General features: G+C 58.2%; 1 protein-coding gene across 1 annotated transcript in view; it reads right to left on the reverse strand.

Moving 5' to 3' along the window:
* Positions 1-14,631, reverse strand: part of FBN3 (fibrillin 3) — a 124,411-nt gene continuing 109,780 nt past the window's right edge. The window contains exons 45-59 of the mRNA XM_017838759.1: positions 14,169-14,234; positions 13,753-13,878; positions 12,517-12,636; positions 11,881-12,003; positions 10,780-10,911; positions 9,597-9,722; positions 8,747-8,953; positions 8,421-8,546; positions 7,574-7,696; positions 6,853-6,969; positions 6,601-6,729; positions 5,781-5,900; positions 4,463-4,694; positions 3,729-3,897; positions 1-2,646 (exon numbers count right to left, since the gene is read on the reverse strand). Coding sequence (XP_017694248.1) covers positions 2,272-2,646; positions 3,729-3,897; positions 4,463-4,694; positions 5,781-5,900; positions 6,601-6,729; positions 6,853-6,969; positions 7,574-7,696; positions 8,421-8,546; positions 8,747-8,953; positions 9,597-9,722; positions 10,780-10,911; positions 11,881-12,003; positions 12,517-12,636; positions 13,753-13,878; positions 14,169-14,234 — 2,291 coding nt within the window. The 3' untranslated portion in view covers positions 1-2,271. The remainder of the gene's footprint in view (positions 2,647-3,728; positions 3,898-4,462; positions 4,695-5,780; positions 5,901-6,600; positions 6,730-6,852; positions 6,970-7,573; positions 7,697-8,420; positions 8,547-8,746; positions 8,954-9,596; positions 9,723-10,779; positions 10,912-11,880; positions 12,004-12,516; positions 12,637-13,752; positions 13,879-14,168; positions 14,235-14,631) is intronic.

The following is a 14,631-nucleotide window of genomic DNA, read 5'->3' on the forward strand; positions in this document are numbered from 1 at the left end:
GTTGGAAAACAAAATGAAATAAAATGAAAGAAAATAATAATAAAAAAATAAAATAAAAAAAAATAAAACCAAAACCAACAAAGAAAACCATCCCAAACATCAGGCCACCCATCCTGTCACAAGCTCTGGGGGGGGGGGACTCTTGTAAAATCCAGAGTCTGGAGCTGCAAAAGAGTTTTCAAGTTTGACTTCAGCCCCCAGTACAGTAAACACACACTTCCCCCACCCCCTGGGGACCAGGAAAACCCCACCCAATTCCCCAAAAAAAAATAATAAACCCCCCAAAAGCTACAGGAATCTGCCCTCCTCACGAGGCCCAGGGAGCAGGACTTTGGTGGTTCTCCATAAATATGAGGGGTGGTGGGGACAGTGCAGCAACGCCGGCGAGCCCGATCCAGCCCCGGCTTCCCGGAGCTGGGAGCACCTCGGGGCTGGGATAAGGTAGTTCCGTGTGAATTAGCACCTTTTATCCATTTGGAACTGCAGAGAGAGAGGTTCATGCAGAATTTAGGGAATGGCAGCGCAGGGAAGGACATCCGGAGGGAGGGAGGGAGGAAGGAAAAGCCCGGCTGGAATTACGGGGGGAAGCAGGGAGCCCTCCTGCCTCTGGATTCCTGTTTTCCACACCCTCTGGAGCGCATCCCATCTGCAGGAACCAGAGACTGTCCATCTCTGGGGCCACCTTGATGGAGGGGACAACCAGAGGGGAGGGACTCCTGGCCAGGGGGATGTGGCCACAAGCGCCGGAGTCGCACGGACAGAGCGGCTCCGAGCCCAGGGTTCTTTTGGAAGTGGCTGTTCCTGCCTCTCCCCCCGTCCCCATCTTGCTTTTCCCGGGATTTTGAAGCGCTCACACGTGGCTGCTGGCCATGGAATGTGCCCCTGCAGCGTGGGATGTGCATCTTCCCAAGCCCTCCACCCCTCTGGCATGGGAAGCACCCCGGTGCTCTCCGCCGGGATCACGAGGTGCTTCCCACCAGCTTTGTCCAACCACACCCAACCAGGCACTTCAATCCATCAGCCTTTCCCCAGAGCTCCTCCTCGGGAGGACACCTGAACCCCTGGACTTGCTGGAGCTCTGGGAAAGCCCTTCCAGCTCCACACTTGTTCAGCCTATCCTGGTGGGAAGACCTGAGGTGTCCCAACAGGAGCCTGTGGTCCCACGGCCTGGCTGCTTTGGGATGTGAGGGGGGCACCCTGAACTGGCCTTTCTGATCAGAGGGGACCTTTGCTGCTTGAAAGAGGAGCCCCAAAAGCACCAGAGGAGCCTCAAAGGGATCAGAGGAGCCCCCAAGGACCAGAGGAGCCCTAAAAGCACCAGAGGAGCCCCAAAAGCACCAGAGGAGCCTCAAAAGGACCAAAGGAGTCCCCAAGGACCAGAGGAGCCTCAAAGGGATCAGAGGAGCTCCAAAAGCACCAAAAGAGCCTCAAAGGACCAGAGGAGTCCCCAAGGACCAGAGGAGCCCCAAAAGCACCAGAGGAGTCTCAAAAGGACCAAAGGAGCCCCCAAGGACCAGAGGAGCCCCAAAAGGACCAAAGGAGCCCCCAAAAGACCAGAGGAGTCCTAGGGGCACCAGTGAAGCCCTAAAGGACCAGAGAAGCCCTAAAGGGACCAGAGGAGCCCCAAAAGCACCAAAGGAGCCCTAAAGGGACCAGAGGAGCCCCAAAGGGACCAGAGAACATGGAGAAGACAGCGAGAGACAGAGCACAGCCAGGGCAGGGATGGGATGGTTTCTGCAGCACCATCGTGACAACGCAGAAGCAAAGGAGGAACAAGAGCTGTTGGGAAAGGCACTGACACCAGGCCCTGCCAAAGCTCCCTCCCAAGCTTTCCCCAGGCCCCCCTCACATTTCCCGGGCTGTGGGGTGGGATATGACCATGGAGGCACCCCATGGCACCACCCTGCCAGCTTGGACAGTGTCTTGGTTGCAGGAGCCAGGAGGGAGCTGAGCAGGGGGCGGGGAGTCCCTGCCGGCGAGGGGCTGGAACCTTTGGCGAGGTTTGGAACCCTCGGCAAAGCTCCCGGGAGCTCTCGGTGCGGCTTTGGCTCACGGAGCAGAGCAATCCCAGGTGCTGATCCCAGAAGGACGTTTCCCGGGGGGCCGTTTCCCGGGGTTTCCCGCGGGTTTGTCCCGTGCAGGCGGTGGCAGGAGGGGGGCGGCGCGAGAGGAGGAGCCCGTTTGTCCCCGAGGGGTGGATGGCGAGAGGAGAAGGGCCGTGACTGTCGGGTGGGTGGGTGGATGGATCCCGTGGTGGGGGGTTTCTCTTTTTTAGTAGAGCTGGAGCTGGAGCTTCATCCTCAGTGCCTGGCCCAGCTCCCCCGCCAAGTAGTCGAGGTGGTTCTTGGCCTCGAGTTTCTGCAGTTCCCGCCTGCGGTACAAGGGCACGCTCACGATCTCCAGCAGGTACGTGCCGGGCAGGATTTTCTTGCGGCCCAGGTGGAGGAAGCTGAGCCCTTCCTTCTGGTGGATGCGGAAATAGCCCTCCTCGTTGCCCTGGGAGATGAGGTACCGCACCCGGTTCTCCAGGGGCTCCACGGCCGGCAGGAGCTCCAGGATGTGCTCCTTGCGCGCCAGGTCCGAGAGGTTCAGGGTCATGGACAGCGGGGCCTCCACGTCCATGCTGGCCAAGTTCACGGCGTGGTCCTGCCAAGGAAGGGGGTGTGTCACTCACAGACCCCCCCAGCACCTCGGGGCCGGGTGGAGGAGGGTGTGATTTTAGGGAATTCTGCCCCAAACACCTCAGGGCTGGGTGGAGGAGGGTGTGATTTCGGGGAATTCTGCCCCAAACCAGCTCTGAGAAGGGACAGCGACTTCCATACGTTCAGCCATTGGAATGGGCTGCCCAGGGAAGGGGTGGATTCTCTGTCCCTGGAGGTTTTTAAGCTGAGACTGGATGTGGCATCAGTGCCATGGGCTGGGAACCACAGCGGGGTTGGATCAAAGGTTGGACTGGATGATCTCAGAGGTCCCTTCCAACCCAGCTGATTCTATGATTCCATGGTTCTATGATTCTATGATTCCACGGTCCTTAATTTCCTACAAGTGTTTCTCGGTGCCCTGGTTGTGTCTCTGACACTGAACCAGCCACCACACAGCCCTCAGCTGCAGAGGCAGGACCAAGAACTTCAGAGCCTAAAATGACCTCCCAGTCCAACCTGCCAGGGCTGTAAAATTCTTGGGGGAGCCTTGGACAGAGGTCAGAACTCCCTGTGGAGGAATAACCTGTATTTACAGTGACAGGCCCAGCCTGGAGTCACAGAGTGAGTGCTGAGAGCCCTCAGTGACCCTGTGGGAACTTCTCCCCCATCACCTCCCCTCGCTCAGAAACACAGAGTTGGTTTGGGTTGGGAGGGACCTCAAAGCTCATCTCATTCCACCCCCTTGCCATGGGCAGGGACACCTTCCACTGTCCCAGATTGCTCCAAGCCCCGTCCAACCTGGCCTTGGACATTCCCAGGGATGGGAAACACCTGCTTTATCTCTTGGCTTCACATATCTCCACACATCTGTGGCCAAACCACACAAGTGTGTGTCACCTCAGAGCGTCCCAAACTCCAAAGATCCCCAATTCCCGCAGGACTTGTGGACTCAGGGCCGTCCCCAAACACCCCAGGTGGGTGTGGGGTGAGCTGCTCTGGCTGGACTGAGGCAGGACCCACTATTTCCCAAGTGACCCAGGTCTTGCCTTGCCCCCCAGCCCACCCAGGGTGCCATGGGTGTCCCACCTGGTGCCTCTCGGTGCCGTTGAGGCTGCGGCGCTGGCGGCCCCTCTTGGGGTAGCCGTTGATCTTGCACTCGTAGCAGGTCTCGGGGGAGAGCAGGTTGTCCTCATCCTCTTCCTGGGGGGCAGGCAGGTAGGGACCTTTCCCAAAGCCCAAGCCAGAGATACAGTGTCTGGGGGCAGAAGAGCAGAGAGACCCAGCTCAGAGCCATCATCCGAACAGAAGTGTCACCACTGCCCTTGGAGGTTGTCCCAGAGGACTTGTGCTCCAGTCCCTTCCCCAGCCTCGTTGCTCTCCTCTGGACCTGTTCCAGGACCTCAATGTCCTTCCTGAGCTGAGGGCCCAGAACTGGACACAGCACTCCAGGGGTGGCCTCACCAGCGCTGAGTCCAGGGCAAGAATCACTTCCTTGGACCTGTTGGTCACCCTGTTCCTGAGCCAGGCCAGGATCCATTGGCCTTCTTGGCCCCCTGGGCTCCTGTTCAGCTCCCTGTCCATCCCCACTCCCAGCTCCCTTCCTGCCTGGCTGCTCTCCAGCCCCTCTGTCCCAGCCTGGAGCTGCCGGGGGTTGTTGTGGCCAAAGTGCAGGACCCGGCCCTTGGCCTGGTTGAACCTCATCCCCTTGGAATCAGCCCATGGATCCAACCTCTCCAGGTCCCTCTGCAGAGCCCTCCTGCCTTCCAGCTGCCTCGATTGTTCTGGAACAGTGTCTGGGAAGGTGTAAGTGTCTCCCTTACCCTTGTCCCGCTCGGAAGTAGCCGCCGGGGCAGCCGCACAGGTACCCCCCGTCCGTGTTGGAGCAGCCGTAGCTGCAGGGGCTGCCCCCGGCCGAGCACTCGTCCACGTCCTGGCAGCCCCCGAAGGCCTGGTCGAAGTCAAAGCCCGAGGGACACACGCACTTGAAGCTGCCCAGGGTGTTGTAGCAGGAGGCAGAGCCGCAGGCGGTGGGGCTGGAACACTCGTTCTCGTCTGCGGGGGCGGCACAAAGGGGCACACGCTCAGGGGAGGGCGGGACACGGTGCTCCCACCCCGCCCGGAATTCCCAGCAGGCTCCCGGAGAGCCCAAAAGGCTGCTGAGGGAGCAAGGGGGTTATCCTGGTGCTGGTGGCAGAGCAGCTTCCTGGCATTCCCTGTTCCTGGGAGAAACCGGGGTAGGGCAGGGGGGTCCATCCCTGGGAAACGTCCCGGTCTGTCTCTGGGGCAGGGCAGGAATATCAGTGGGATAATGGGGATGAACCCAAACCCAGCGTCAGAGGGGGCTGAGCGGGGTGGAGAGGGACTGGGGGCTCGGCTGCCCTCCATCCTGCATCCCACAGCTATGGGATACACCCATAGGAATGGGATAGGCCACAGGTATGGGATACATCCCACAGGTACGGGATAAACCCCACAGCTAAGGGATACACCCACAGGTACAGGATACACCCCACAGGTACAGGATATGTCCCACAGGTGTGGGATGCACCCCATAGCTATGGGATACACCCCACAGGTATAGGACACCTCCCACAGGTACAGGACACACCCCACAGGTAGGGGACACACCCCACAGGCACAGGATACACCCCACAGGTACAGGATACATCCCATAGTTAAGGGACACACCCCACAGGCACAGGACACACCCCACAGGTACAGGACACACCCCACAGGCACAGGACACACCCCACAGGCACAGGATACACCCCACAGGTATGGGATACATCCACAGGTACAGGACACACCCCACAGGTACAGGATACATCCCATAGTTAAGGGACACACCCCACAGGCACAGGACACACCCCACAGGTACAGGATACATCCCATAGTTAAGGGACACACCCCACAGGCACAGGACACACCCCACAGGTACAGGATACATCCCATAGTTAAGGGACACACCCCACAGGCACAGGACACACCCCACAGGTACAGGATACATCCCATAGTTAAGGGACACACCCCACAGGCACAGGACACACCCCACAGGTACAGGACACACCCCAAAGGCACAGGACACACCCCACAGGTACAGGACACCTCCCACAGGCCCAGGACCCCAGTCTCACTCACCCACACACTGGTTCCACTGGTAGTGCTGGACGTAGCCCTGGGGGCAGCCACACCTGTACCCCCCCAGCACGTTCTGGCAGCCGTGCTGGCACCGGTGGTTCCCGTCACACTCGTCCACGTCTGCAGCAAAGCGACACGGGGGCAGTGGGACAACGGGACAATGGGACAACAGGACAACTCCCCCCGGGCTGGGGGGTCCTCAGGGACCAGTGGGTGGGACCTCAGGGCCCTCAGGGACCAGCTGGACCTGCCTGGCACCCTGCAGGGTGCTCGTGTGGGGGTGGTTCTGGTGCCCAGTTATGTCCCTGCAGTTGGCAGTGAGGGGCACCCTCAGCCCCAAGGCCCACAGACACCCCTGGGATGGGTTTGGAGTTAAGGTCAGGCCTGGACTCTGCTTCAGGCTGAGCACTGGCACTCCTCAGCAGGTCCCATGGCCAGCTTGAGATCTCTCCTGGTGGGACACAGGACCATTCCTGTCCCAGCTTGGCTGTGGCTGCAGCACTGAGACCTTCATTTCTTTTTCCAAGGGCCGGTGTTTCCCCAGGCAGGTCAGGCACCGACCTCTCCTTCGCACCAGAGCTTCCCATGGGGGCTTCTGGTGCCCCACAGACCCTTCTCATAGAACCATGGAATATCCTGAGCTGGAAGGGACCCACAGGGATCATCCAGTCCAACCCTTAGCCCTGCACAGGACACCCCAACAATCCCACCCTGTGCCTGAGAGCGTTGTCCCAACCGAGCTCCTCGGAGACTGTGATGCACCAGGAACTCTTCCCCAGGGGAACACAACTCTGCCAAAGCCCTGGAGACCCAGACCCACCTTCACAGTTGACCCCAGAGCTGTCCAGGGAGAATCCTTTCTGGCACTCGCAGTTGTAGCTGCCCGGGGTGTTCAGACACTGCCCTTTGGCTCCACACAGCGAGGGCTGAGCCGTGCACTCGTTGTTGTCTGCAAAACACCCGCGGGTTTAGGGGCTGGAAAGACTCTCCTGGGCTTAAAACTGACCCCTGGCAATGTCCTGGTGGCAATGTCCTGGTGGTGCCCAGGGGAGCAGGGAATGGCTCTACTCACCGATGCAGGACGAGTGGTGCTGAGTGAAGCCAGGGGGGCACTTGCAGTTGAAGCCCCCGATGATGTTGACACAGAGGAACTGGCAGTTGTGCTGCTTGGTGGAACACTCGTCCAGGTCTAAAGCAACAAGGAAAAGTGTCTCATTTTATCCCCCTGAGGTGTCTTATCCACATGGTCTCAGCCTGTGCCACCTGTGGATACACCTGGGCACACCGGGACTGGCCTCAGGAACAACACCCAGAGTTCTTCCACGAGAAGAACGAGCCTCTCCCCACCTCAGTGTTATACATGGGCACATCTGGAAGGTGCAGAGACTTCTCCCTGCCTCTCCTGGGATTCACAAATCCCAGAGTCTCCCAGATTCTCAGCCCAGCCTCCTCACAAACTGAGACTGGGAGAGGTGGGCACAGCCCCAGCCTGGCAGCTGCTGGTGGCACTGACATGCAGGAGACACCCAGGTTGAAGGTCCCTGGAGCTCAGCACAGCTTGGGGTAGGCTCTGAGGTCTGTAGGAAAGGGCAAGGAGGATTTTTTTCCCAGATGAGACAAGTCCAGACTGTGGGAGGATGAAACCCTCACCCACCAGTCCACAAGGGTGGCACCTTTCTCCACGTCTATCCTCGTGCTGTGGCTGAACAGAAGGACCTGAACTGCTCTGCCACGTCCCCCCAGGTGCCAGGGGTGAGGCAGGGCCTCTCCTCCTCCTCCTCCTGGCTGGATACCTTTGCAGATCTTGCCATCCTCCTGCAGGATGTACCCCCGGGGGCAGGAGCACTGGTAGCTGCCTTCTGTGTTCTTGCAGATGAAGTTGCAGGGCTTGGGGGACTGGTTACACTCGTCCAGATCTACCCTCGAGAGACAAGACAGGTCAGCACCCCCAGGGACAGGACACCCTCCACCCCTTGGACAGCTCAGCCTGCCCAGGAGCTCCTGAACACGAGGTGATCCGGGGTTTTGTGGCACAGAACTCAGTGGTCAGATATCCCTATGGATTCTGGCATTCCCAGGTAAATGCCCTGTTTTCACCCTGCAGGAAGACACGGATTTTGAGGGAGCATCTCAGTTTGAGGCAGCACAGTAAATGTGATCTGTGATTCCAGGGGTGCTTTTTATATCAACACCTGCATTCCCAACTATGATTCTAAGCTTCACTGAGCAGGGCTAGAACAATGGAAAGGTAAAAGGGTCAGGCTGATGAAGCTGATAGAAGACCCCCAACTCACAGGATGAAGAGTGGAACCCCCACCCAAATTGAAGGCCAAGAGAAGCACCACCCTAAGCTCTGCCTGAGCTCTGCCTACACTCCACCTGTTATTAATTTGTATAGATAGATGTCGTAATCATATGAATATGCACTTAATCATCTATGAAAATTGCATAAACCCCCCTGATTTTGTGTGAAACCTTTGAGCGAGTTCTCCGTGGTGCGAACCACGCTCGCTCCCGACGTCGGCCATAAACACCTTCGCTGCTCAAAAGATGCAAGAGTCTCTGAGCAGTTCCTTAAACCGGATTTTTTTGGATTCACAAGGGCTGTCCAGAGGCACGGGATCCCTCTTCCCCACTCACCCACGCAGGCCATGCCCGTGATGTCGGCGGTGTAGCCCAGCCGGCAGTGGCAGCGGAAGGAGCCGATGCTGTTGATGCACTGCCCGTTCCTGCACAGGTTGGGCAGGACCTTGCACTCATCGATGTCTGGGGGAGGGAGAGAGGGAAGGACCTGTCAGTGCCAAGGCTGCCTCTGTGCCCGCTGCCAGCCCCGTGCCAGGGCAGCTCTGAGCCTCCCAGAGCTAAGAACCTGCCCAGAGAACCTCGCAGAGGCTTTGTGTCTGCTCCGGGCTCTGCCCCAGCCTGCACCCACGTCCTCTGCACTGAAAGATGTGGCCCCAGCTCACCTCTGCCATCAGTGGAGTATCCTGGGCCATGGGGACACATCTTCTTGTACTGGGCAGTGCCAGGGAGGGGGCAGAGCTCGCACTGGGGGCCCCAACTGCGCCCGCTGTTGCAGCAGCACTCGGATTTGGTGACCAGGTTGCGGTTGGTGGAGGACATCTGGCACATGGTTTGCAGCACCTCGGTGAAGCAGAACCCTTGGCGGGTGTCTGGGTGGAGGAAAGGGGGATATGAGTCCAGGATCTGAGCCAGTGTCAGCCCCAGGGATGAGGGAGCAGCCTGTGCCAGCGCCAGCATGAAGGGGGTGTGGTTCGGATAAAGGTGAAGGTGATGCCCCCCAAACCTTCTGCTCAGGATCAAAGAGTCACAGAATGGTTTGGGTTGGAAGGAGCTGGAAGATCATGGAGTTCCAACTCTGGTTTGGGTTGGATGGCACCTTGAAGGTCATGGAGTTCCAGCCCTGGTTTGGGTTGGATGGCACCTTGAAGGTCATGCAGTTCTACACCCTGCCATGGGCAACCTTCCACTGTCCCAGGTTGCTCCAAGCCCTGTCCAACCCAGCCCTGGACACTTCCAGGGATGGAGCAGCCACAGCTTCTCTGGGCAACCTGTGCCAGGGCTTCCCATCCTCCCAGGGAAGAATTCCTTCCCAATGTACCCCCTAACCCTGCCCAGGGAGGAATTCCTTCCCAATATCCCATCCAACCCTGCCCTTTGTCGGCATGAAACCATTTCCCCTTGTCATGTCTCTCTGTACCCACATCACAAGTCCTTCTACAGCTCTCTTAGACCCCCTGAAGCCCCCGGGAAGCCCCACGTGCTGCTCCAGGCCCGGCAGGATTTGGGAATTACCGATGCACTCGGTGCCAGAGGGACTGACTTCGAAGCCCTCGTTGCAGTCGCAGCGGTAACTCCCCGCTGTGTTCACACAGCGCCCGTTGGGGCAGATCCCAGGCTTGGTCCGACACTCGTTCTCATCTGGGAGGGAGGGAAGGAAGGAGGGAAAGAGGGAGGAAAAGAGAGAAAGACAGAAAGAAAGATAGAGAGAGAAAGAAAGAAGGAAGGAAGGAAGGAAAGAGGGAGAGAAAGAAAGAAAGAGGGAAAGAAAGAAGGAAAGAAGGAAAGGAGGAAAGAAGGAAAGGAGGGAGGCAGGGAGGGAAGGAAAGAGGGAGGGAGAAAGGGAGAAAGGAAGGAGGGCAGAAAGAAAGCGAGAAAGAGAGAAAGAAGAAAGGAAGGAAAGAGAAAGAGAAAGAAAGAAGGAAAGAAGGAAGGAAGGAAGGAAAGGAGGGAGGGAGAAAGAGGGAAAGGGAGAAAGGAAGGAAGGGAGAAAGAAAGCGAGAAAGGGAGAAAGAAAGGAAGAGAGAGAGAAGGAAGGAAGGAAGGAAAGAAGGAAAGAAAGAAGGAAAGAAAGAAGGAAAGAAAGGAAGAAAGGAAGAGAGAGAAAGAAGGAAGGAAGGAAAGAAGGAAAGAAAGAAAGAAATGAAGAAAAGAAAGAAAAGAAAGAAAAAACCACAAAGAGCTCTGGTGAGGCAAAGAACCAATTCCATGAACTTTCCATGAGCCCCTGTGCTACCACTCAGTTTGGAATGTCCTCCCAGAGCCCCCGAGGACCATTTCCACATCAGCTGGGAAGCGCATCCACCTGCCCTGGACCTCTCCCAAAGCAAGGGTGGCCGAAATTCAGCTTCCCTGGCCTGCACATCCTCCACCTGCCCTGGCCAAGCTGCTGGGCCAGCCCTGGAGCTGGGCTGGCTCCGTGTCCCTGCTGTGCCCGAGGCTGAGCAGGGCTGGGCTGCCCAGTGCCCCTTCCCAAAGCACATCAGTGCAAAGCAGCTCAGGACAGACACGGAATGACCCAAAGGAAAGGTCCCCCCGTGCTGGACTCTGATTCGCATGGGCCAGAGGTGAACAGAGGGTTGTGCGTGAAGGCGCGAGCGGGACACCCCAGGGAGGAGGAACATAAACTTCCAAGGGCAATGCCTGGCAGGGAACCATCCCCACGCCCTTGGGAGTCCCTGGCAGCCTGCCCTGGTACCTGTGCAGCCCTCTCCATCGGGCCTGCGCTGCATCCCTGGCGGGCAGATGCACATGAAGGTGCCGATGAGGTTCTTGCACAGCATCCCCCGGGACTCGCAGTCGTGCAGCCCCTCCGCACACTCGTCCAGATCTGCAAGAGAGACCCCTTCAGAGCTGCCCCTGGGTGATAGTTCTAGTCTAGGCCTGCCTTGGTGACCAGTTTGTAACCAAGGAAGTGGTCATGTTCCCAGTATTCCATATGATTTTTACATAAGCCAGGGTACTGTTCGTGTGAGGCCTAGTGAGGCCTTGTAGGCCTTGGGAGCCAGAGGGTGCCAGCGGTGCTTGGCACGATTCTGCTATCTCAAGGAGAGTAATAAGATTTTCTTTTCCTAGTTCCTTATTGATTGTTACTGTGCATACCTGCTTCGGGGTTTTTTGGTGGTTTTGTCCCGCATCCCTTTTCCCTTCCCCTCTGGGGGGGTTGTTTGGGGTTCTCTTTTCATATGTACACAGTATTGTAACTGTATATAAACTGTGATGTATGTAAATATATATATTTTGTTATAGCTCGGTTGGTTTCGGGTCTTTCAGTTTCTGTAGTTTTTTTTTTTCCCTTTTTCCAGAGGGGAGGGGGGAGGTTTTCGCTGTAGCCCAGGGGACTTGGTGGGAAGCCAACTCCAAATAGCTACACCCTGCCAGCCCTGGGGGGCACCAGGAGCACCCACTGCTCCATCAATCCCCGTGGCCTTAGCCCAGGCTGGCTGGGGCACAGTTAAAAAAAAAAAAAAATCATAGAATCATAACACGGTTTGGGTTGGAAGGGACTTTGAGGCTCATCCAGTGCCATCCCCTGCCATGGGCAGGGACACCTCCCACTAGCCCAGGTTGCTCCACGCTGGCCTTGGACATTTCCAGGGATGGGGCAGGCACTGTGCCAGGGCCTCATTGCCCTGTGAGCAAAGAATTTCCTTCTGGCAGCAAAACTAGGAGGGGTGAGAGTGGGCACAGGCCCAGTGATGCCAGGGCAGGAGTGCTGCCTTCCCTGCACACACGTGGCTGGGAGCAGGAGCTGGGGAGGGTTTGGGAGCTTCCTGATGGAGGCAGGAGGGGCTGTTACCTCTGCACATCCTCCTGTCCTCTCGCAGGGCGTATCCAGAGGGGCAGGTGCACTCGTAGGAGCCGAAGGTGTTGATGCAGCGGAAGGCGCAGAGCAGGGGGTTCAGGGAGCACTCGTTGATGTCTGTGGGGAGGAGAGAGGAGAGAACCTGCCTTGGTGCTGTTAGGGACAGGGCTGGGCCTCCCCAGGGCAGAGCCACCCCCCTGGGCATCCAGCTCTTGAGAACTTTGTTCCACCAAGGTTTCCTGCCATGGTTGTAGAGGGACAGACACCAGGACTCTCAGCAGAGGGACAGACAGCCAATGTTTTAGCAGAGGGACAAGACAGTGTTTTGGCAGAAGGACAGACACCAGGACTGTCAGCAGAGGGACAGACAGCCGGTGTCTCAGCAGCTCGGATGGGTCCTGGCTCCCTGAGGAGGCAGCTCCTGGATTTTGGCAGGTCTCCAGGCTCCTCCTGGGCTGCAGCCTCAGAGGAAGCTGAAGGAGCCCAGTGTCGAAGGAGCTGAGCCCCAGCCGAGCCTTCCCACACCACCCCTTGGAGCTGGCCCGGGCGTTGATCCAGCGGGGTCCCCCCCAGCCCGGTGGCACCAGGAGTGAGGGGACAGATGAGGGGACAGTCCCCCAGCAGTGTCACCTTCACAGGTCATCATGGGCCCCGGCTCAAAGCCCTCGTCGCAGGCGCACTCGAAGCCTCCCACCACGTTGGTGCAGGTGCCGTTCCCGCAGGGATTGCCGATGGAGCACTCGTCGGTGTCTGGGGACACGGGACACGTCGGGGGGTCAGTGGGGTGGGAAGGGTTGGGGCTGGGTGGTACTTGTAACCTCAAACCCCCCAGCAAAGGCAGGAGCTGGGACAGCAGAGGGGCAGGGGAGGAGCGAGGTCCCTCCGTCCACCTCGAACACAGGGGGCGAGGAAGGAGGGAACAGAGAGCCCACCCCAACCTCACAGACCCACCCACCACACAGACCCTCATCCACAGAGACCCCCACCCACCACACAGACCCTCACAGACCTCCACCCATCACACAGACCCTCATCCACAGAGACCCTCACCCACTCAGACCCTCACCCACACAGACCTTACCCTCACAGACCCTCACCCACAGAGATCCTCACCCACGCAGACTCTCTCTCATGCAGACCCCCACCCACCACGCAGACCCTCACAGATCCCCACCCACCACTCAGACCCTCACCCATCACAGACCCTTACCCATCACAGACCCTCACCCACCTCACAGACCCTCACTCACCACACAGACCCTCACCCACCACACAGACCCTCACCCATCACATACCCTTACCCATCACAGACCCTCACCCACCTCACAGACCCTCACCCACCACACAGACCCTCACCCATCACATACCCTCACCCATCACATACCCTCACCCATCACATACCCTCACCCGTCACACAGACCCTCACCCATCACATACCCTTACCCACACAGACCCTCACCCACCAAGCAGACCCTCACCCACCACAAAGACCCTCACAGACCTCCACCCACCACACAGACCCTCACCCACAGAGATCCTCACCCATCACACAGACCCTCACAGACCCCCACCCACTACCCAGACCCCCATCCACCAGTCAGACCCCACTCACAGAGACCCACACAGACCCTCACCCACCACACAGACCCTCACAGATCCCCACCCATCACACAGACCCCCACCCACATAGACCCCCACCCACCACACAGACCCTCATCCACAGAACCCTCACCCACCACAAAGACCCTCACAGACCTCCACCCACCACACACACCTCACCCACCACAGACCCTCACAGACCCCCACCCACCACACAGACCCTCTCCCAGGCAGCCCCGACCCCCGCAGCCCCGGGCAGACCCTCACCCACGCAGTTGACCCCCGTGTAGTCCAGGTTGTATCCGAAGGGGCACTCGCAGCGGAAGGAGCCGTCGGTGTTGATGCAGGCCCCGTTGATGCAGACCCCCAGGTTCTCCGAGCACTCATTGACATCTGCCAGGGAAAACACAGGGGTGAAACCTCCCACAGCCACAAACAGCCCCCTCAGGACTGACACGAGACACCCAGGTGATCCCTGGAGCTTCAGATTCTCCCTCTCCAGAGCCGGGGGCCGAACCTTTGGTGAGCAGTTGAGCTTGGGAGAGCCCCCAGTCCCATTCCTTCTACTCCTTCCCTGCCTCTGGGATCCAACCCTGCCCTCCAGGAGCCCAAGTCTGGTTGTTTTTAGGCAGCAACACCCCCCCCAACCCCAAATTTCTTGTCATCCCTAGAGCCAAGCTCACCTTCTCGGGTGTCACCTGGGCCCGGGATGGCTCCGTGGCCGTACGGACACAGCTCCTGGAAGGCAACTGGGAGGAAGCAGGAAAGTGAGATCTGCTCACAAGGGATTCCACTCTTGCTTCTAGAGCACAATGGGAGCTTGAGAACCCCCAAAACCCCGTCTGGCTGGAAAAAAATCTGTGCCTGCCTTGAAAACATGGAATTGTGAAGGTTGGAAAGCCCTCTAATATCATGGAGTCCAGCCATTAACCCAACACCACCGTGTTCACCACCAATCCACGTCTCCAGGTGCCACATCCACACGTTCTTTGAACAGTCCCAGGGATGGGGACTCCAGCACTGCCCTGGGCAGCCTCTCCCAGTGCTTGACCACCCTTTCAGCGAAGAAACTTTTCCTAATGTTCAACCTAAACCTCCCCTGGCACAACTTGAGGCTGTTTCTTCTTGTCCTGTTGCTTGTTATCT

Source organism: Lepidothrix coronata, unplaced genomic scaffold (assembly GCF_001604755.1).
Source record: "Lepidothrix coronata isolate B3197 unplaced genomic scaffold, Lepidothrix_coronata-1.0 Scaffold356, whole genome shotgun sequence".
NCBI lineage: Eukaryota > Metazoa > Chordata > Aves > Passeriformes > Pipridae > Lepidothrix > Lepidothrix coronata.